Source organism: Falco punctatus (genome assembly GCF_963210335.1).
Source record: "Falco punctatus genome assembly, chromosome: 11".
Classification (NCBI taxonomy): domain Eukaryota; kingdom Metazoa; phylum Chordata; class Aves; order Falconiformes; family Falconidae; genus Falco; species Falco punctatus.
Window position 1 is genome coordinate 22,619,530 of NC_137591.1, and position 23,288 is coordinate 22,642,817.

General features: G+C 35.1%; 1 protein-coding gene across 3 annotated transcripts in view; it reads right to left on the minus strand.

Annotated features, from left to right (window-relative positions):
- COL11A1 (collagen type XI alpha 1 chain) overlaps positions 1–23,288 on the minus strand; it is a 160,486-nt gene that overhangs the window by 133,419 nt on the left and 3,779 nt on the right. For all 3 annotated transcript variants that reach the window (XM_080407049.1, XM_080407048.1, XM_080407047.1), the window contains exons 2-4: positions 9,338–9,505; positions 4,098–4,311; positions 1,505–1,667 (exon numbers count right to left, since the gene is read on the minus strand). In XM_080407049.1, coding sequence (XP_080263175.1) covers positions 1,505–1,667; positions 4,098–4,311; positions 9,338–9,505 — 545 coding nt within the window. The remainder of the gene's footprint in view (positions 1–1,504; positions 1,668–4,097; positions 4,312–9,337; positions 9,506–23,288) is intronic.

The window sequence follows — 23,288 nt, forward strand, 5'->3', positions numbered from 1 at the left end:
TATGCACATATCATCACCCACTGTACTTATTTTCAAAGAGCTATGTACAATCACTGCAGCACCTTTGTAACTTCAGACAGGTCTTTATTTAGCAATTGGAAAACAAATACCAGTGTTTAGTTACTGTGCACTTTCCTCCTCTACAACTTCTAAAATAGTTACAAACTTTGCAAGAACAAGCCAGGGCCCATTGCCTTAGTTTGTATTAGAATCTAAAATCACTTGTAAAACACTAACAAATTATCAGTTTATCTACTTCTATTGCTTTTTCTCTGAATTCTTTTTACTTATGTATATTAATATTTACATATTCTGACAATTTCTTACCAAATACTGTGGGACTTGGTTTCTGACCAAAAAAAGAAATACAAATGGAAACTGAAAGTAATTATGCCACGTGGACACCAAAAGTCCTTCTCCCACCCCAGATAAGGCACCTTTGGAATTCATCATCAATAACGTCCCTCAGACTTACAAACTGTATTGGGGACTACAGATAAATTAGGCTGTGAATAACAAACATATCATATGGGTTGACCCATTAAATCGTGCCAAAAATTACCCCATTCAAAAAGCTCAAGTTTCATCACTTCCATGGAAATGAAAGATAACAATGCCACAGTGTTACACTCAATATTTGTATTTCCTCTCCGTATGCAGCTTCTCAACCATATGCTGTGCATAAATCTAGGATTACAACTCTGGACATTTATGGAACACAGATGTTCTGTGTATGATGTATGTCAACTACTGATCTGCATTTTCTTATTTTTCAGTTTTAATTTAAATTTGACAGTTTTGACTGTTGTGTCATTACCAAAAAAACCCAAACCTTATTAGTGTAGATTTAGAGAAGCTTCATTATTAGCCTGTAAAAATAATCGTTGACATTAGGATTCTACCTAGAAAGGCCTCATGACTGGCAGTCACACACTTCCTCAGAGGCATTTTACCCTTCCTATATGTACTTCTTGGCCAGTAAGTGATGGAAACATATATGTCCTTATTGCCAAAGTATGTTCCAGTTACTGGAAAGAGTAATAAAGTGGGATAAACAATATAATGGATTCATATTACACATAAAACTTTCCAGGCCCTTCTGCCCTTCTCCAAAATACTGTTAACATGCACAAATATCTCTAAATGTTTATGAGAGACAGAAATAAAATGATTCAGTATTATACTACTCTACTTTCCAGATTAATTCTCCTAAATATCTCAGGTATCTCTAATATTAGGCAGAAAGACAAAAAAACCAAGCCCCTTCCAGATACAACATAAGCTAAAGGGTAGAAAATTGCATCATATCTTCCAACAACAGAGACAATTCTCTTTTATATTTCTCTTTTACTTCAGCCTATCCTAACAGGTTCTATAAATCTAGTTTTCTATATTATACCAGCTTTCACCCTAAAAAAAAAATAAATAAAAAAATTTGATTTGCATTAAGCAATTCACTCAACACAAAATCACTCAATTCCATTTGTTCGGTATTGATTTTTACCTCAAAAACTTCTTCATCCAGAATCCTGGTTCCAAAGACAGTGATGCCATTGGTGTCCACAACTGTTCTGTCACTTCTTTCAAGTGGTTTTGTTGTTTTTTTGTTACAGTCAACAATCATTGTAACACTTTTTTTCTCCACACTGATAGCTACTCGATGCCACCTATTAAAAAGAAAGCAACATAATTCTACTGTAATTTATGTTTTTAAAACTAGGTCATTGTTGCCTTATCTAGTTTATTGCAGATTTCTGCAACATCAAGTCACAGATAAAATTTTAAATGTCTTCATTTATTTCCTTCTTTCATACATACGCAAATGTACACAATGTTTTGTCTATGCACTACGTAACTTCTGTCCCTTAGTACAAAGGAATCCGACCCATAGCTCATTGTGAATATCCTATATAAGAGGAAGCTGAAGATGACCTTCTCTGAAGTTTTACCCAGAGAACATCAGTAAACTCAATTGAAGTGAGGGCACTATTTACATTTTATTAGACTGAATGATCTGACTGCAGGTTTTTATTAATATGTTCGATTTTCCAAATTACTTAAGGAATCACTTGTGCAAATATATTTAAGTCAGCAGCTTGTTTTCATAGTTATTTACATTTTACTATTTGTTCTGTGATCTATCACCAAAATTTTACAGTGTTCTTTTGCTTATTTGAATGTATCCCATAGCTATAGAGATCTTTCAAAGCTTTACAACAGTTCCAACACAGATGCTTTTCCAGATACATATACTTAGAAAAGCTTGCCAATATTCCTGCAAGAATACCTTTGCCTACATAAATATTCACCAAAAAGTGAAAGCAGTGATTCAGAATACTGACAAATTATTTTAAAGACATCTGAGAATTAAGTTTTGTACAATTTGTCCAACCAGGTGCTTCAGGAAACTTAATTATCATGACAGACCACATTAATTTAGTGAGCCTTCCTGCTATGACAACTTAAATATGTAAGAGCAAGAGCAGGCCACTCTGTAATGTAATATGGAGAAAATCATCAAAGAATCTTTGATAGACCAGGGCATAAAATGTCAAAGTACGTCATATTAGTGACTGGTAAGAGGAAGGCTGGAATCAAATTATTTTAGTTGGCATTTATGGCCCTGAGGTTGTCTAAATCAGAGAGACAGCTTAGATCATTGTTACAAAGAACTTCTGTATGTCAAAAGGGACACCTTGAAGCTAATGGAATCTGACTGCTAAACAGCATCACTGAGCCAGAACCCTAATTCCATGTTTTCTCTGGAACGCGGTTAAACATTATCATTATAAAAGCAAACTGTTTATGCATCCTTAGGCACATTACACTGTTTACGCTTTTTAAATATATCTCATTTTGAGATGAAGATTGTTGTCCTAGATCCTTCATAAAATAGCTGAGTCAGAAGAAAATTGTTGGTATATCTTTTGAAAGCATGTAGAAGCTGAAAGCACAAAATCACAGTTCACTGTGCATAAGATTAACTCCAGTTGATTTAGAAGTTGTATAGTCTCACTGCAGGAAGTTGTACCAAACCAAATTCATTTTGATTTCTTAATTTTTATCAGTTTCTCAACATTTTGGGTGAAATTCTTAATTCCATGTCAAATCTTTGTGATTTAGAGGAAGTCAATGCCAAAAAAAAGTTTCCTACTTTGTTTTATCACTCCTTCTGCTAGGGAAATGAATCAGGCTTAGATTTCATAGTATAATTCCATTCTCTGGTAATATAAGGGCTAGAAGACAATGATATTTTTCTTTTTTTATCCTTTATTTCTTTATAAATATATTTCATTACAGTTGAATTTTTGCCCTTTCTTCTCTATTGATTTGTTTTCTTTTGCTTTAATAAAAAATATATTCTATGTATCTCTGGAGACTGTGGCTGCTGGAGACTACAGCACAATACATAAAAAGCCTTCAAAAGAGTGAATATCCTTTTACAAGCACTAGAATGACATTCCCAGAGAATGACTGTTTGTCTACAAAGCTAAGTTAGGTACAAAAAATTAAAACCTGCATTAATAACACAATAGTTGTTTGAGATTAATTGCCTTTATTGAGGCACTTGCAGCACTTAGGAATAATTGTTCAGCTTATTCTTCCCTGATTTCCTTATATATAGACATCCCAAACTATTTTATTTATCTGCTGGTTTTGTTCAGAATAGGGGAAATTCTATGCTGTCTTGTCAACTTGTCTTCACTCTGCCTATCACTTTCAAATGGGAAAAATAGCTCTTCTATTGGGACTATTCCCCAAGTCCTTTTCAAAACAGAGTTTCTTTCTGTATTGCACAGGAAGAATCTTTATCCATTTAGTTCTCATGTGTTTAACTTCTATGACTATTTCTTTACTCTTGATTTATAGAAATGGCAAATAAAAAAGGTGGTTTGGCTTTCTTTGTAGTTGTATGCACCATCTGGAGCTGGAAATGTATTCTGCTGCAAAGGTTCTCTGTTTTTTGTACCACAGCTGTCCAGCTAGCTGGAAATTGTGTTACTGATTTAAGTATTTAAAATATCTATTTGTAAAGACCATAATCACCTATACAGTGGTCTGTGGTATTATTTTTCATCTTAAAATTTTACACTTACTTGCCATCAGCAATGTTGACTGTTCTAAAAAGAGGATAGTCTTCTGGGGCAGGTTTGCCATTTTGGTCTTCAAACAGGAAGACAGGGGATCTACCAACTTCAACACCTACTTGCTGAATTCCTTGCTCATTGTAGACAGACAGAAGAAAGGACTGGATACCCTTTTTGGGTTTTACTGTCATTAATATCGAAAAATCTTCTGGAAAATCTCCACCTGTAAACAAAGTGACATATACACAGTTACAAATTCAGAAAAGATGATACCATTCTCTAAAGGTTTGCATTTTTCTATAAGCACAGAGGGTCCTGCACCCAAACTACTAGGGGTTTTTAATTCTCAAAAATGAATACATAAAAAATGACACTACAAAATTTTAACTATTTTTTTCTTTCTGGTCTCACTTTAATTCCTGAAAGATATACCTTAATGGTTCTTATAAACATAACTTGTAAATTCATCGTGAGTTTATGTAATAATACAATATATGCAAGAACAATGATAGTTTCACATTCATTTTTTTTTCTACTCATATTCTTTTTAGCAATCTTCTAAAACTATGCACTACAATTTCTCGCAACAAATTAAGTATCCATATTATAGCTAGTATGTTCCAAGGTATTTCCATTTCCCTTGACAACCACTTGTTTTATTTCTTTCTCACAATATATATATTTGAGAATTTCTGGAATAATGTTGTGTATAACACTGAAAAAATACATAACTAGTTTTATTTAATAGGATATTTAGGCAAAAATCAAAGAACATTTCATTTTCATTTATTCCCTGATGCTTTCTCTTTGAAGTAGAGATTATATATAAATCATTGTTCTAGCCTTTACGACTAAAAATAAACAAAATTAAAAGTGGATATAGCTTGTTTATAAAAGAAGGACTGAATTTTTTACTCAGTACTGCTCCTGTTGAATCTGGTGATAAATCTGCATTTTACTTGATGTGAAAGTCCCTTCCACTTAATACAAATGAAGTGTAAGACAGATTCTAGAATTCAGAATATACATCGGATCCGTGTGGCTTCAGCTGAATTTGACATGCAAAAAATAGAGGAATTAGACTCTAATTATAGTGTTGGCAATAATATAACTGCAACTTTGTGTGCATGAGAGTGGGTATGATGTTCTTAAACATTTTAATAACATACAATAAGTTTTAATAAAATAATGTTACATTTTTGTAATGAATAACAGCACATAAGACTTGAACATCAAAAGTTGATTTAGGAATTGATTCTTTAATGGAGAATATGAACCAGCAGTGTGCCCAGGTGGCCAAGGAGGCCAATAGTATCCTGGCTTGTATCCAAAACAGTGTGGCCAGCAGGAGAAGGGACATGATCGTCCCCCCTGTGCTCATCACTGGTGAGGCTGCACCTCAAATATCATGTTCAGTTTTGGGCCACTCACTGCAGGAGGGACATAGAGGTGCTGGAGCGCGTCCAGAGATGGGCAATGAGGCTGGTGAAGGGTCTAGAGAACAAGTCTTACTGAGGAGTGGTTGAGGGAACTGGGGTTGTTTAGTCTGGAGAAAAGAAGGCTCAGGGGAGACCTTTACTGTTCCCTACAACTAGCTGAAAAGAGGCTGTAGTAAGGGGGGTGTCAGCCTCTACTCCCAGATAACTAGCAACAAGACAAGAGGAAACAGACTGAAGTTATGCCAGGGGAGGTTTACATTGGATGTTAGGAAAAAATTCTTCACTGAAAGGGTGGTCAAGCATTGGAACAGGCTGCCCAGGGAAGTGGTGGAGTAACCATCCCTGGAAGTAATTAAAAATGGGTAGATGGGGTGCTGAGCAACATGATTTAGTGATGTCTAAATTGCCAGTCCTGATGATCTCAAAGGTCTTTTCCAACCTAAATGGTTCTAGAACTCTATGAAAAAACAGACATAGAACTCTCTGAAAAAATATGATAAAACAGGTCTTGCGGGAGAACTCTTTCAGGATACTAGAATCTTCCATGAAGACAAGATATTGACGGCATTAACTCTTCAGTTACAATACGAAAACAAAAACCATAAAATCTTCACTGCTTTTTAAACTACATACTACTTTCTAAAACAGAAAATCCCTAGTCTTACACTTACTATATTGTCTGCTGCAATGTTGTTTCATGTGCTTTCTACCATACTTATGACTGTTTTTGGAGAAGACTGTTGAAACACTTGAGTAATACAGGCAGCTTTAGGGCTTCTTTTGACATCTTACTTTGAAGGGATCAAAGCTCAATAAATAGCAACATATCATTTACTCTGCTGAGCCTTTGGTCAAGCTTTTGAATGACAAAGCAAAACTGCTGGTTTACAGATTAAACTAAACTGTATGTTATACCTTTCAACATCAGAGTAAACAAATGACCAAAAAAAAAAAAAAAAAAAAGAAAAAGAAAGAGAAAAGATGACTGTCAACAAAGGCCAAAGAAATGCTTTGAAAAGCACTGAACAATTGACCTGCCAGCACTGTTAATCTGAACACAATATGTTCAAAATGCTTAAGGCAGGTGACACTAATTCAGCTAGTCTGGGCAAGTGCTCTTCAAACGGATAATATCCTATAAAAAAACACTTGAGAGCTTTCTAAGAAAGGTGACTGAAAATGAGTCGTGTGCCTCAGTTCAGTGGTTTCTGTTATCACTGCTATGACATAATATTCCCAAATATTTTTTCTTGCATCTACATTGTGTAATTATAAGTAAATTTCCTCCAAACACAGTTTTGATTGAAAAAGTAAAAAAAAAAAATTAATGACACTAATGTAAAACTTTACGTATTGCTATGTATATATAGTACTTTGATAACTATTCCAGAAATGTGTCCAAGTATTCTCAAGTAATTTCTGTTTATTGGTATGGTTCTATTTTAACAATAACCAAAAATAACAATTGCAGGGAAAATTGCTAGAACAAACTTTGTATGTATCTGGGTTGCCATTCCTGTCATTCCTATATGCTTTTGTAAAAGACAACTAAGAACATATAAACAAACAGTACAACAAAAATCTAAGCAGTTATCTTTACAATTATATAATGCGTTCCACTGCAGTGAAATCAATGCCTGTTATATTCTAGGCAGCTGGTAAATATCATTAGATCAGTTTGTAAAAGATGGATATATTGATGCTCCCAGCTTTTGCCATACATATTTCCCCTTGAGCTACAGTAGCTAAAAGATACCTATACTTCCTGATGAGTTATAAAAGTCAGATGAACACAAGCATATGATGCATTACAACTTGCACTGTCTAGCTAAAATTATGTCTCACAACTTAGTCTTGGCTATTTTCTGTTGTCTTTCCACTACTATAGAGCACTAAGAAAAAGCCACATGATCACTCAAATATCTCCAAGAATAATCTCTGAAAAATAATGATTTCTTGTGGTGGGGAGGGGATGCCTATTTCACAAGATTCCAAAGGAAGTAGTTACCATAATCATCTCCAAAAACTTGTTCCTAGGTTCTTTACTGAAGTAGAGGACAGCATGACACTTTCCTGAGTTAAAGCAAAGATTTATGGTGGCTTCTTTTTATACTGTGATTGAGCAATGCTTTTTATTTGTGTCCTGCACACAGAAGTGTTGCAACAGATGGGTAAAATCAAGCAAACTCATTCCAGTTGTCCAGCAGAAACTGAAAGCATTAATAAGAAGGGTACCTAAATTAAGGCAAGGTCTATAGAAACATAGGTGTCAGCCAGCAACACAAGGTACTTATTTGTTCTGGCATTCAAGAATCATATGAACAGTTTTTACTGCAGCTGCCAGATCTCCTCTTTATGCTACAATTTGATTCATGAATAAGTACAAGTCAATCCAAGCTCTCAGACTTCCAGCTCCAGGCTCTTAGGTTTTGATTTAGCAGAAGGTGCTTGTACTGTTCTAAACTTTAAAAAATACCAGTGATTTCAAGTCAGTTTAATATTCTGTCCAGTTGTATTTAAATGCTCATTTAAAGTTTTTGTTGTACCACTTGGCTTCAGTGACACATATTGTAAAACTCAGGATATGAAGGTGCCGGCTTAATTACACTGTCCAACCCGTGCAATCATTCAATACGATGGATTATTTTTGCATTTTTTAAAGAAAGAGCAGCCCATATTTTTTTAACCTTACTTAGGTGAAGTAATAATTAATTATATACGTGAACACCAGCAGGACATATAGACTGTAATGTGCCATTTAGTGAGTAATATATTCAGCTGGATAGCTCTGTTACTATGTGTATCTTTGTTGAGAGGATATATTAAAAAATGAAGAACTGTGTTAAAAAACAGTATAAACATGATATCTGTAGTGAATTTTATTTTGATCTTCCATGAATAAAAAAGTAAACTGATGCGTTAGGTGAGCATGTAGATTATCCTCAAATTATGTATAGCTGTTTCCCATGTTGCTCTGGGAATGCATTTTTACTATAAATAATCTGTATTTCCCCCCTTTAATAGATCTTGGATGATATCTATATGATTTCTACTTTGAAAGACAAAAAAGAAAGTATTTTTCTTTGCCAACATCGAATCTGTATGTTTATAGACAGACTTGTTCAAACTATGGATGATATATCAAAGCAGAAAAAATTAGGTGTTCCATGATTTTGGTTTTTAATACTCATCATTTTCCTCAAGAGTTTGCGTCAAGAGACAAGTGAGAGAAAAATAATGGAATAAAGATCTCTTCTCAACATGCAAAGTATATTTTCCAAAACATGATTATTTCATTTCAGAGAAATTTGAGAAGATAGAATCACATTACCTGTTATCCACAACTATCCTTGTTTAGTTTCCCAAATTCCCAGATATTCTTAGGTAATTCTTAACAGATGGTACTTCTGAGACTGATTTTTGCAGTGGCCAACCACAACTCATTTTTACCACTGCAGCATTACTCCAGGAAGTATTGCTTTTAAATGGACTACTGAAACTGAAGGTAACTTCCACAGCTAGCAAATAAACTTTCCATCAGATTGCATCATGACAGAACAGGTAAAATGACTTACAGGCCAATTCTGCCAGTGACACATAATTTGATGAAGAGCTTTATAACTGTAGCCAATAAAAACTGATTCATTCAGTGGATAAAGGATATGTCCTAGCATTTGTAGGCAGGCCCAACTCTAGGGGTAACAGAAGTGTTTTGGTACTGGTGATAGACTACATGCTGTGCTTTAGATACCATAAAAAACATAGGCAGTAAGATAGTTTACCAAAGTAATAGCTTTCTGACAATCTTACCTGGGTACAGCTGCTTTGTTGGGGCACTTAGCTGAGCAGATTTTGAAACTCTGTAGGCAACATCTGATCCTTTTGAATCCCTTCTGTTTGTGCAAAATCCTGCTGTTCTTGATACTCCTTCTGGTGAATTGTGAAATTCTAACGCTTTTAGCACATCAACAGGTTCAGCTGACAGAGGAAAAAAACAATAAAGTTACTCGTCTTGCATCTCTACAGTATGAAGCCTCTAAAAAGGATAATAATTTCATTGCAACAGCATATGTATAATCATAGCAGTAGCTGCTTCCTATTTTGAATTATTGCAAATTACTCCTACACTAGAATACTATTTTAACAGGACTCTTAATTTTTAAATATATGAGTTCATCCCATCCAATGTAATTGTTACGATCAAATTTTCAAACTACTTGACTACAAACTGAAAATCACTGTTTCCCAGATGCAGAGAATCTTGGTAATTGAAACGTACAACACATTCTTTTAATGAGTAATTTCTAAGAAATGGAGCTAAGAAGTTATTTTAAAACTTTACACAAAAGTTTCAGAAGCATTGAGCTGCTAATAATCTGCTATCAGAAACTCTTCCATTGCTAACATGATATTATATTCTGATTACATATGACTGCTTTCTCAGACACAAAGTGATAAGGAAGAAGCTAATCTTGTTTCTCATCCAGTTAGAGAAACAAAAACATATCTGCTTTGCCTGCAAGGAGTGAATGGACTGAATCACAATTATTCTGTATTTCCAAGTTAAAATTCAAATGAACTCGCTTTGTACTTTAGAACTCAGGTACAATCAGGTTGCATTTATGCTCACATCCAACAATTTAAAGTTGAAATCCTGAGCTGCTTCTGCACTGATAGATACAAAGTTATTTTTATATATATAGCCTTAATCTACAAATATTACATAATTACAATACATATATTACAATATATATAATATATACAAAGCCTTAATTTATAAAAATTCACCATGGCAGAAAGGCTAAGTATTGAATGGACAAGCACTTCAGCAGAGGCAGTGAGAGAACATGGTATGCTTACTGCATATCTTTTCTCAGAAAAAAACCCAAGGTATTCATTCTCATACTCCCTACAGATCATTAGCTTCACTAATTTATTTCTTTGACTGAAAACAGGATTTCAACAATCCATTTTTTAACTGGGACTATTCTGCCTTTTTTATGATGGCAAACTTGTAATCACATTTGGAAAGACAAAGTTTTACATGACTTTTACTGTTAAAGCTGAGAAATGTGTTTGGTTAATCTGACGATTCTTCATGTCTTTGAACTGCACTGTGGCATTAACTATAGCTAATTAATTCTTTGTTATCATTAATTTCATGTATCAACAAATATAAACTTAAGGCCCAAAATTCATTGTGTGTGAATATTCATCTATTTGAATAACTATTTGCAAACAACAAGAGTGTTAAAACACAGGCAAAGTGATATTCTAATTACAGTCACTGATGGTACATCTGTACCTTCTTTTCTTACTATTTGTACAGTTCTAGGCAGTATTACTAATTTTTTGTCACTGTAGTATCTCAGAAGTCACTTTAGTATATTCACTATCAAAGTTTAACTAGTTCATCTTATTAATCTCCTGGCATTGCCAAATACAAAGAACTCAACTTTGCGATTAAGCTTATTTTTTAATAACACCAAAAGTATATTCTTTTTTTCAAAAAATATATCTGAGGTTTTCTCAATCAGCCTAGAAAGCACGTAACTTCTTCTGTCACAAAATATATTCACAAGAAAATGCTTGTGAAATTCTTTAACATTTTTTCACATCACGTAACATCTCTTTTACTTTTTCCATCAGATCATGTTATCAAATATAAACCCAAAAGCCAATGTTTGTTGCAAGCTAATACATTTTGAATGAATGTTACAGTATACACCTAAATTTACTTAAAGTCTACATATCCTGCAGATTCAAGAAAATATGTTTAAACATTCTTCAAAGTTTCAACAGTGTGACAATTCTGAAACTTTACTCTTAACTGTCTGTTAAGTACTGACTAAATAATTTTAATGGATATAATGTATTTTCTGTAGGTATTACACACAAGTTACTATCATACTGAAGGAAGTCACCTTTTTTCTGGTAATCAATGGCTATTTTTGCAGTACCTATAATAATGTGAATCAACAAAGTAATACAGAACCAGTCACTGGAAATATTAGTAAAAATTCCAAGTCACTATATAAGTCAACCACTGCTACATTCCTTTTTCCTTTGCTCTCTTCTATAATTTGTACCAGATTCTTCATTATTTTTTAGAATAATGCCTGTTCTTTGCTTGGCTGACTGGGAGAGTATTCACCCATAAACAAGATTATTCCTTACTCCCTGCTAGTTTTGCTGCTAAAACCCGTCCAGACAAGAAACAGAATAATAATAGAACAATCTTCAAACCACAAATTCCAAATAATAAGAACATTTAATTAACAGTCCATAGAAGACATTATTTCTGCAAACTGTGCTTCACAAAATGTAAACAGCAAACAGACTAGTCAGTTTAAAAGGATTTCAAGAAGTGTAATTTGCCATAGAAACAACTTACATGAAATTATGCAAAAAAGGTAATTATTCTATATCCAAAGATAACATGACTGACTTACTAAATACTTACAGATCACAAGTAACAGAAACTGCTTCCCTAATTTACGTAAAAGACGACAGACAGCCAGTTTGACCAACAGTTAAAAAGTAAGTAAATCCTTTAGGCATCTTTAGATAAACCAGGCAGGAATGGATAAGTTTTAATATGCTTCTTTACAGAGATTTGCTTTTTATATAAACCAGTCTGTGAAATAAACAGACTGATTTTGTGCCTCTTCCTCATAAGTGTTCTTGCAAGATTTTTGTGTGTGTCATTATTTAACCTGGGCTCGACTCTCATCAAATGCACACATTAGGATGTAGCCAATCCTATATTTTAGCTAGGAGGATGCTGGCCTGGAAGTCTCCTCACAGTTATTATTGCCATCTTACAGCTGAAAACAGGGCTCACTATGTAAAGCACTTCTTCCCTACACCCTCGCATAGGGCTATCTTATATTGGGGTTTCTAGAGAAACACCCTCTTTTTGCTAGTGGAAATTTTGTCTCAGTGAATTTCAGGTTTTCTTCACATTTTCTGGAACTATGGCAACCTAGTTGGAGCCAGTGTTCAGTAATCCTGACGAGGCTGCCATGACATTAGTCTTAAAATTCTTTATGAGCTCTCTGTGTAGGTTCAGATGATCTACTCAATGCCTCTACAGAAAGCACCAGACACAGTTGCTCCCAATATGCCACAAAGCACACGTGTAGGAATCCAGTCAAAAATAAACAGCTCTTGAAAAACCACAGCACTCAGATCCTAACTGGTTAGAGTTAACCTGTTTGAAGAATAAAGCATGATGGAGAAGCCCACGCACACCCAACATTAGCCTGCTTAGAAATCAGGGAAAGACAAAGTCAGGGAAAAGCATAGTCTCGAAGCTATCAGGTGAAACTGTGGCTTCTTTCTGCCAGTTTCTGTAGGCTCTGCAGTGCCCAGTGTCACTGTATTCTGGGAGCTTCAGCTCTTCCTGATAAGTGCCTCTTCTCTAGCATTCTGCTCCCATGCAGTTTCTGGGAATGGTAAGAAATAGCCAGAAACTACACTGGTGCTAAGGCCACGCACTTTGCCTGTTTGCATGGTCCATAAATTAAGATTACATCTTATATTTATATGTGACAACCTTAATGTAACCCATACATTGGCAAATCTATGGTCTCTCACAAGAACTTCCTTTACAGTGCGCCTAAAGCAGGTTAGTTAAATGATTTTTCCTTCTAGGCTATTTTCCTTGGATAGCTTTCTCATAAGAGAAGTAAAGAAAACTGCAAATTAACAATATATTATTTAATGCTTTTGTATGCTTCCAATGTGGTGCTAAGATTTAAGATGACAAGGAGATAACCAATAAGCATCAAACAGCTCTGTTCACCAGTTCTTGGGGTGCAGTTAATTCTTATGAAACTCAGACATCAGCTTTGAAAACTCAATTCTGCCATGGCAAATTTGACAAAATGTGAGATCCAGAACCTGAAAGTGGGTTTTAACGTAGATGTTTATGGCCACACTGCTCTGCTGCTTGAAGGCCACCTCCTGCAGGCAAGCTGAACAAAGCCACAAGATAACCTTTTGAAAAGAAATCTGTGTTCATTGGGGGAAGCCTGCATTTTTCAGATTAAGCTCTCCTGAGTTTCAAACAGCAATCAGAAAGCAAGTTTCTACTGTGTTACTTTCTCACTGATAGAAAAACCAACTGCAGGGGATCAACCTTTTTACTTAATATTATAATGCAAAATTCAACAGCATGTGTCCCTGTTTCAAAAAAGTTCAGAGACATGCAACTTTCACTGACTCTAACAGACTATACAGTAGTGTCCAGAGAGGTAGTGTTTAAAAGTGCTTGGATTTCTGCAATGGCAAAGGAGAATTTTTCAAAAATCCTATTTTAGAAGGCAGAATTGCATGAGATGGAAAACTGAGTGTCCTAGTACCTTTCAAGATACCAAACTATTAATCACTTAGCTCCAGCGTAAGTTCCTGGTTTTCACAAATAAAGAAAGTAAAGCATACACAAAAATTAGTGGTGTAACATCTCAAGACCTGAAATAACTTGTAATTTGCAATATTTAAAATTGTAGAACCAAATTCTGGTCTTCATTACTGTGGTATGTCTGAAGTACATCCATTCACTCAATGAGTTTGCCATATTTATAGTGGTATGGATAAGAACATTTGGTCCAGAACATTTCATATTAAATATAACTTCAAACCCATATTTAGTCTTCTTTTGCTTTCCTTTTAGCTTTCTTCCATCTGAACTAAGTAAGAACCTTAAGGGGGGGGGGGGGGGGGGGGGGGGGGAAGATAGATTGACAGAAATATAAAAATCTTCTAAACTGCTTTAAATGATACTAAAATAAGTGTCAAATCATGTTAACTAAAAAGAAGAAATACACCCCCCCCCCAACTTTTGTCAGCCTATCTCTGCTGGAAATTAAAAGGATTCAATGGAGTTTAGTAGTTGTAAACTGGATGCTAGATCACATTTTCACACTGCCAGGTCAGGACAGAATATCGGGAGTGAATTATATGAGGGAAATTTCATGTGTTTCCTTTTTGTTCGGAGAGGAAAGTAATGCATATAAAAACTTGCTTCCAATTTTAGGTAGCATTTTCAAGCTGGACTTCCTATATATACAATGATACAATTTTAAAGGCCATGACAATGCATTCTAGTCAATGAATTAATAAAAACACATTCTAAAAAATATAATGCAATTATAGATTGAAAAAGAACCTCTGTGAAAATCTAGACTACATTTCCGTCATATATTCACAATTAAAAATATCATAGCTTTCATTTCATTCCACATTTGCTAAATTGAAATAAAATCTGTAATATATCATTCCTATTAATATTGATACGACATATATGGATCAAATTCTGATGCCTTTATATAGCATTATACCTAACAACTATTGCCATCGTTCAATGTGACTTCTTCTGGAGCTAAGTAGAAGCTGTGAAAACAGCAGATTCATTTATGATACATTATCATGTCATAAACAGCAACTATTATACAAGATCAGAGGACTTGCTTCCTTCACTTTGACTTCCTAATACATTTGAGCTGGAATCTGTTACATAATATGGGTCTCCTTTTCTCTTGGTGGAAACTGTCTGTGGAGGAGGTTCCCAGGTACCATAACATTGTGGTTTAACACCAGCCATCTACTAAGTACCATGCAGCTGCTTGCTCACACCCCTTACTCCCCCAGCCCGTGGTGGGATGGGGAGGAGAATCAGAAAGAAGTAAAACCTATTGATTTAGATAAGAACAGTTTAATAATTGAAATAAAATAACAACAACGATAATAATGAAGAGGAGAGGGAGAGAGAGGAGAGAGACAAATAAAACCCAAGGATTAAAAAAACCAAGTGATGCACAACACAATTGCTCACCACCTGCTGACAGATGCCTAGCCAAGACCTGAGCAGCAATCAGCGGCCCCCAGGTCTATGCCCTGTGGTATGGAGTATCCCTTCGGCTAGCTTGGGTCAGCTGCCCTGGCTGTGTCCCCTCCCAACTTCTTGTATATCTGCTCACTGGCAGAGGATGGGAAACTTGAAAAGTCCTTGGTTTAGAGTAAGCACTACCCAACAACAACAAAAAACATCAGTGTGTTATCAACATTATTCCTGTACTAAATGCAAAACACAGCACTGTACCAGCTACTAGGAAGAAAATTACCTCTATCCCAGCTGAAACCATGACACATAACAATACAGGTTATGGTATCAGAGAAACAAGGGACTGAGAAACTGTACAACAATGCAGAAACTAAAGCCCTTTGGACACACAGTCTGTGCTGATGACTTATTCAAGATATGACATCAAGCCTCCTTGTCTTAAGGATGACTTCAGTTTTCAGTATGAATGCTTCGCATTTCCACATCACTTTATGGGAATGCTTCTTGTAGCCAACCACATAACCCTAGATAAAAGGATACACATTACAAGACAGTGACAAGTTTTATCAGATGCAAGAAAATTTGCACTGGAATGGTCAGGTCTGGTTCATAACATTTAGATTTATTTAAATGCAGATGGTAATTAAATGAATGGTATTTAATCATACCTTCTTAGTTTATAAAGTAGGTATCCTGTCTGTAACAGAGATCATGGCAAACAATATCTTAGTGATAGGCAAAATTTCTCGTTTGTGCTTCAGCAGCCACCATTAAAATTCTGCATTGTGACAAAGCCCATCTAATCCTGCAACAGCAAACTGTACAAAAAAAAAAAAAAAAAAAAAAAAAAGTGGATCAACAGAGCATCTAATGCCAGCAATGTTGTCCTTGGAATTAGACCAGCAGCAATTGTTTGGGGAAAAAAGGGGTAAAAACTATACATATTACCTTTCTAGCTACAATCATGTTGTAAGGTTAATTGTCTTTATTTTAACGATTTTGCATTTATGAGAATGTTTTGATTTACAACAGATGCTTTTTTACAATTTTCTAGCTACTGAACAACTGCAGCAATGATCCAAACCCATAAGAAGTTCTCCATATAGGCTTACTTAAATCACATAGGTTTAAGCCCGCAGTGAGTGACACTAATGTAAATGCTAGGCATTAAAATGTTAGGCCATTAACACACACTGAAAATAGAGCTTTATTGTTTCATGTAGGTAGAATGTTCCGTCCTCTGTCGCTCTAAGCAGTTAATGTGTATGTGTCAATAAACTTAAACTTCGAAATATGAAACACTTGAGCTCCTGTTTCTTAGAATACATATCAGCTTCCACTCACAGTATCTTACTAGCAATTTAAGTCTGTTGCTGTCACAAATCAGTTGACAAATTCTGTGTCAGATGCATTTCATTGATAGAAAATGACCTGGACACTATTACTAGAAATGTTTTTTATTTGCAGAAGAAAAAAAAAATTCTGCATACTTGTGTTTCCTCTGAAATTCTTTTTAACCTATACAGGCTAATTGGTTATCAGGTTTCTAACCCATCTTTCCTACATAAAGCTGTATTGAGGAGCAGTTTATTGGGTCAGTTCCATGAGTGGCTGCAATTCTCTACTACTGTGGATCTCACTCAGCATTTCAGGTCTCAGATCTTTAGAGGTAAAGCACCCAGAGTGATCCTATCACAGATGCATGTAGTGGTCCTCAGTACACTTGGAATACATACAGATGGAAAAGATATTATTCATTGAACTGGAAGCTCCTTTGAGTGAATTTGATTATTCCCTAAGAGATAACAAAGGAAGTCAAGAATGGACAGCTTTCTTCTGTAGAAGAATTTTCTTCTATACAGAACAGGCTGCAAGCAACTTAGAAGCTACAGTGAGAAATGAATACAGCCCTGAAGCTTTTTTAGATAGGCTATACCAAACTTGACATCTATTCTCTTTCTATGAGCTATACAGCAAAGCATTTTTGGATGCAATTAAAGGTGCTGGTGCCTAAGGACTAAATATTTCATGACATACATTTACTGAAGATAGGGTATACAGCAGAAACAATCACGTGCATTTTCAGAAGGAAGGATTTTGCTGTCAGTCCTCAACGTGAAACTCTCCAGGGCTGACAGGAAAATGTGGTGGCAATTTCTGGCTGCAAAATTCATTCCTGTAAAAAATTGTTCAGGGGATGACTCATTTAGAATAAAATATTTTTCTTTCTGTTCAAATGCCTAATAAAGCCTAGAAGTTGAAATCCTATTATATTTAGATTTTGGTGTGGTAACTTCTGGGTCTTAGTCTCTTAATTTTATGAGAGAGAGCTCAGGCACAATGAGCCTTCCCTATTTAAAAGCTACATTGACCTACATAATTTACAAGATGATTCCAGATTGCATGCTGGGGGACATACTTCAAATGCAAATAACTCAAGGGGAAAAAGAAAAAGAGCCAGTATTCTTTACTTTACAGATATGCTGAAGCAAACAGAGTAACTTCACTATACTAGTAATACCTTTGGCAACTGTGGCTTTTCCTTCTTTAGGTATAGTAAAGAGTATTTTTATAATAAACATTATTATGTATTTTTCAGATATAATAAACATATAACTTCTTGAGTTATCATAATTCTTCAGCAATTACCTTGTTTTAATCTATGTGAAAGTGAAAATTTATCAGTGATGCCTCTGAAAATAGCCTGTAAGAGTTACAATCAATAACTCTTAACGGGTGAGATACAATCCTGGAGCAGAAAAGAACTTAATTTGCCCCAGTAAAAAGAATTATCTGAGAAATTTAGGGAGACTGATGTTTCTAAATTACTATGATTTTATTCCATATTTTTCCATGGAAATATGTTTCATCCTGCCAGTAATATGTTCCAATGGAACTACCACAAAACTAAAATTTAAAGAGTGTTGAAACATTAATCTTCATAGAATCATAGATTCAGAATCATTTAGGTTGGAAAAGGCCTTTAAGATCATCAAGTCCAACCGTTAACCCAGGACTGTCAAGTCAACCACTAAACCATGCCTCTAAATAAACGGAGTGATTTTTTTTAAAGTTTAGTGGAGTTTTATTTCACTGTGACAGATCATTCAAAGAGTAGAAGTTATTACAGTCTGGTAGGCTAAAATATGTGTATTTTGATGGTACTGATGAAGGGACTCATATATGTGGACAAGACTTTCAAAATAGGCTACCTATGGTTAGATCTCTAAGTATATATTTAAGACTTAAATAGAATGTACTGGCTGCTCCACAGTTTTTTGAAACTATGCTACCTATTAAAGGCATAATAGCTTACAGTTATTTAGTTTATTTACTTAAAATTGTGAATCTTCATAACTAAGTGGTCCTTCTAAGGATTCTCCATGCTCTCTACAGGTGGGTAAAGATAAAAACTACTGTGATGAAGGTTTCTAACTGACATGCATCAGATGGTCCAAGTCTTAATGAATGTAAGAGGTGAAAATATTTTCATGAACAAGAACTCATATGAAAGGGTAACTGGTCTTCAGTATCTGCTGTTGCCCTCTCAGAACAGTGCTGTCAGGCCAGAAAAAGGGAGAAATGTTTTTCTTTCAAAACCAGTCTTAAATACAGATTGTGTCAAAGTTCCTCTACATAGGTTTATTTTAGCTACCATTTGTCAAGCTGTTTTCAGTAGTTGTCCTGCTGTGAAACCTGATAACTTTTCCCCTCCTTGCATTCCTTCTCCTAGAATATTAGTCTAGCTTCTGGTTCTATCAACAGTTAGCAAGCAGTTCAGTTTACTAGCTAGACCTAAGTTTGCTAGGGCAGAAAGATTAATAAATGTTGCCACTTCACCAAATTATCAATAAGGAAGTCTTTACTACAGCGTTAGAATCTGGGTTTGTTAAACTGTTAGGTTGTTGACCCATCTATTACAAGAAATCTGTGCTATTTCTAATCTGGTATGGATACTTTTGTTCTTATTTTTACCCTTATACACTTTTACTTATTGTGGGCAGGTATGATGGATATCTTTTAAAAACAGAGACACATATAATTGTTATCTGTACTTATTAATTTACTGTGTTCTTCATCTGTTAAGCATTAATACAGGAGCAGAACATCCCAAAGCAGGAATTCAGAAGCATGTTATGCCCAAAATGCTTCACTGAGCTTCCCAGTTCTTAGAAAGGACTCCATTACCTTCCCACTGCAGACTAGTTTCTGCATCCCAAGCAATGATTCCCTACAGTACTGCCATAGGTGTCTAAGCAACAGCACAGGATCAGACACTGTCCTTCACATGTCCTACTAGCTAGCTCTCGGCAGATCTGCACTTCCTCACAGGCTTTTGGGATTGGCAATTTGAGAATCACCTACCTCCCAGCTCTCTACTGAGAGCCCAGACATGTAACAGAAGGCTGTTCTGGAAACAAGCAACAAAAGCATCGGTTCTGCAATGTCCTTTGTGAAGGTTCCAATACTCTTCGTAGATGTCAACCAAAGGACTTTACAAAACTGGATAAAATGAACTCTGTTTTGTGGGCTGCAAAACTGAGTTACAGAGCATCTTCCAGGTACATAAATGAAACCAATTAAGCTGGCTAAAGTAATTACATAGTACTTGTGCAAATCAAGCTGGTTTTTTCCTAGGTACCTAAATATAAATTTATGAGATTCACTGAATATATTTTGCCTATGTATATATTTGTAGAGACACTTCAAGATTGCTTTAGCTGTTAAAATTTTTCCTACATATCAGCTTTTAGATGAATTATGTAATTGGGATCGTGACTGTGTTTTTAGATCATGTTTTTAGAAAAAGGTGTTATTGCAGTGCTTTCATATTTAATGATTACAAGAACTAGAGATTATCCAGATGCATACAGGAATGCTTTAAATGGCCTATGACTGACTATTTACCCAACAGAGGGCTTGTATGAAACTGCTCAGAACTGGCTACTTCTGTTTCTACACCAGTTATTTGGAAAATTTTCATTGACTTCCTATGCTGAAAAATCCACTAAATACATAATAGTATTTCAATAAAGACAGTCTGTGCATATATGGGATGCATTTTTGATACTAGCTACTAACTATATCTCTTTTTAAAGACCAATCTCTAACAGTTATACAGTAAAAAAAGAAAAATAAACATAAACCCACTTAAACACCATATTGAAACACTCAGATCTTTAATAAGGTTAGCTTGCAAGGCTTGTTTATTTACTGGAAATATTCAGCAAAAAATGAGAACAGTTATTTCTAGGTTTTGTTAGGTTGCACAATTCTGGAGTATAACCCAGGTTTTAGGACTGACATTTCATATTTGCTTTATATACTTCACCACAAAATGTGACTCTCTTATGACTTAAAACCTTCTCTGAGACTAGATAGCTTGCACTTTTACCACTTGTTCAGCAATACTGACCACAATCAAGCACTAACAACCTGATCCTGATTCCACAAAACGTTTCACTTGTTACTCACAAAATATTGGGATAGTTCATCATCTGGTGCAGACCTGTACTGATCTATCAGTTTACAATATTTTAACATCTGTCTCAATATTCTGTGGAGTTATTCCTATTTTACACCACAGCAGATGATGCCAGAAATGCAGTTCAAGTGTCTAACTATGTAGAGACCTCTGCTAAAGATTCCAAAAGTTCTTTTTGTACAGACAGTGGAGACAGTACTTCCAACTGTGAAAATCAGCAAAACAAGTATTAAATTCTTGGAGTATCCTGTTTCTATTACCATATCAAAAAAAGACACAGTCTAAAAATGGTCACTGCCACAGGAAGAGACAAGGTGTTTCCTCAGCAATTAAACATGAAAGAAATTGATCCCACTTAAAAAGCTGTCAATCACATTATTCAGAAATAATCCCAAAAGATTTCAAAAATGCCTTCTAATAAATGGGAGTTTTCAAATGTAGAACATTTGTACATTTTTCAGCTATAAGGAAAAAAAAAAAAGCAAAACACTGCTAAAGACAAGATTTACAAACTGTGCCATTAAAAGTAACCCTATTTAATTTGATGAACAACTAAATCATTTTTTTAAAGTCATACAACTAAAAACTTTCAGCATACTTTCACTGATGTCAAAGGTATTATCTCCCTTTTGAAAGCAATGCAAGGAAATCAGACCCAATTCTGTATCCTGTTGATATTAGCAGGAATTCCACTTAAGCAGACAGCAAGGCTGTAAACCCTTGAATTTTTTTCTTTATTAAAATATTACAATTTAATAACCTATTGGATTACTATGAACATTTGAGAAAAAAGACAGGTAAGGGACAGCGTAGGTAAAACAGACTACAGTAAAACTTTAATAATATGACCATTATTTAACTCATAACTAATGTACTAAGTTGATTTGCATTACAGGCAAAGCTTATCTGCCAGTGAGATTCATAGAGGGATCAAGATCTTCATTATTTCAGTCATATTTTATAATACACCTTTTAATTTGCTTTGCAGCAATCACTTTGCTTCCATATATCAGCTCCGCCAAATATTTCACATACTGTATGCATTAACACTTTGACATACAGTGAAGTCCCAGACCCAGAATTTACAAAGTTTTTACAACCCCTTACGTGTGATAATGTGCTAAAAGCAATTTAAAGTCCTGCCGATTCTAGTACTATTGTAATAACCAAGTCGACAATTAATCCTTACATTTACAGTGTGTAAACTTGGTATTTAATAGTGAGTTGTACAGTTATAAGCCCTTGCAACAGGCATGTGTGTTCACCTAATTCCTTTTAAGCCACTGTTCTCTATTGTGTCCATCCAGAGGGCAAATCTTTATCACTGCATGAGACTTCACATTCTCAGGACATCAGAGATTTCTCCCAAGCTCTGCTTAATTTATTCCCCCCTATTATCAACAAATACTCAGAACAACGATAAATTAACCAATGCTGGGAGGATTTTTTCTGAAAAGAAGCAGAGCGCTCTACAGAGAAAAGAAAAGCAACTTCTTAATCTTGCTGGCAGATGGAAACCCTACTGTTCACCACTGTACAAAACAAATCCGGGAGAGACATAATTGCTCCAGTGTGTTTTAGGTATAACTTCACTTCAGTAGTAATGTCATGGCTCTCATTATGCTGCAGCCTTGTTAGAATTAAGGGCCCTATTTGGAGGAGACCAAATAACTTTGGGCAAGACAGTTGTAAAACTGAGTATGACAGCTCCTTTCCTACATTTCACAGCTGCAATAGAAACCAATTTTACCAACAATTATTTTGTTTTGTTTTGGGTTAGGGTTTTTTGGGGTGTTTTGTTTTGGTTTTTTTGTTTGTTTAATAAGCAATCAAAAAGCACCATAGCACCAGGAAAGGTTTTATACCAAAGGTTTTTTTCAAGTGACATTCCAGTAATAGGTGCTAGGCACAGAGATTACTTCAACCGAAAACCACTGAATATTTGTGGGTATTCTATATGTACTTATATACAGCTACATTTGTTAAGATATACACAAAACTGAAGTTGCAAAACTTCTTTTCTGCAGAGCTAGTAAAAAGACAGTTTCCTGCAGCCTGAATAGTCCTTTCCGGGATCTTTGTGAAGTGTCCTAAATTAAATGTAAAGGTTCATGCTCTGGAGAATCTACAACACATACCAGCCATTTTTCTGTGTCAGATGTATGCTGCTGAAGTTGAAATAATTATTTTACCTTAGAATCAATAATAAAAAAAATGCCTACACTATATAGAAAAACAGACACATGCAGGTCTCTCTTGCATTATACTGGGAAGACTGGACCATTTCACCTGCTGATCCCGGGGACTCAGAAAAAAATCAGCTAGGACCACTAGCTGAATCTAGTGAAATTGCCCTTTGATTTAATGACTTTTGCTCTATTTGTGAATATTTATCTGAGAACCCCCTGTATATTCTTTTTCAACCTTAA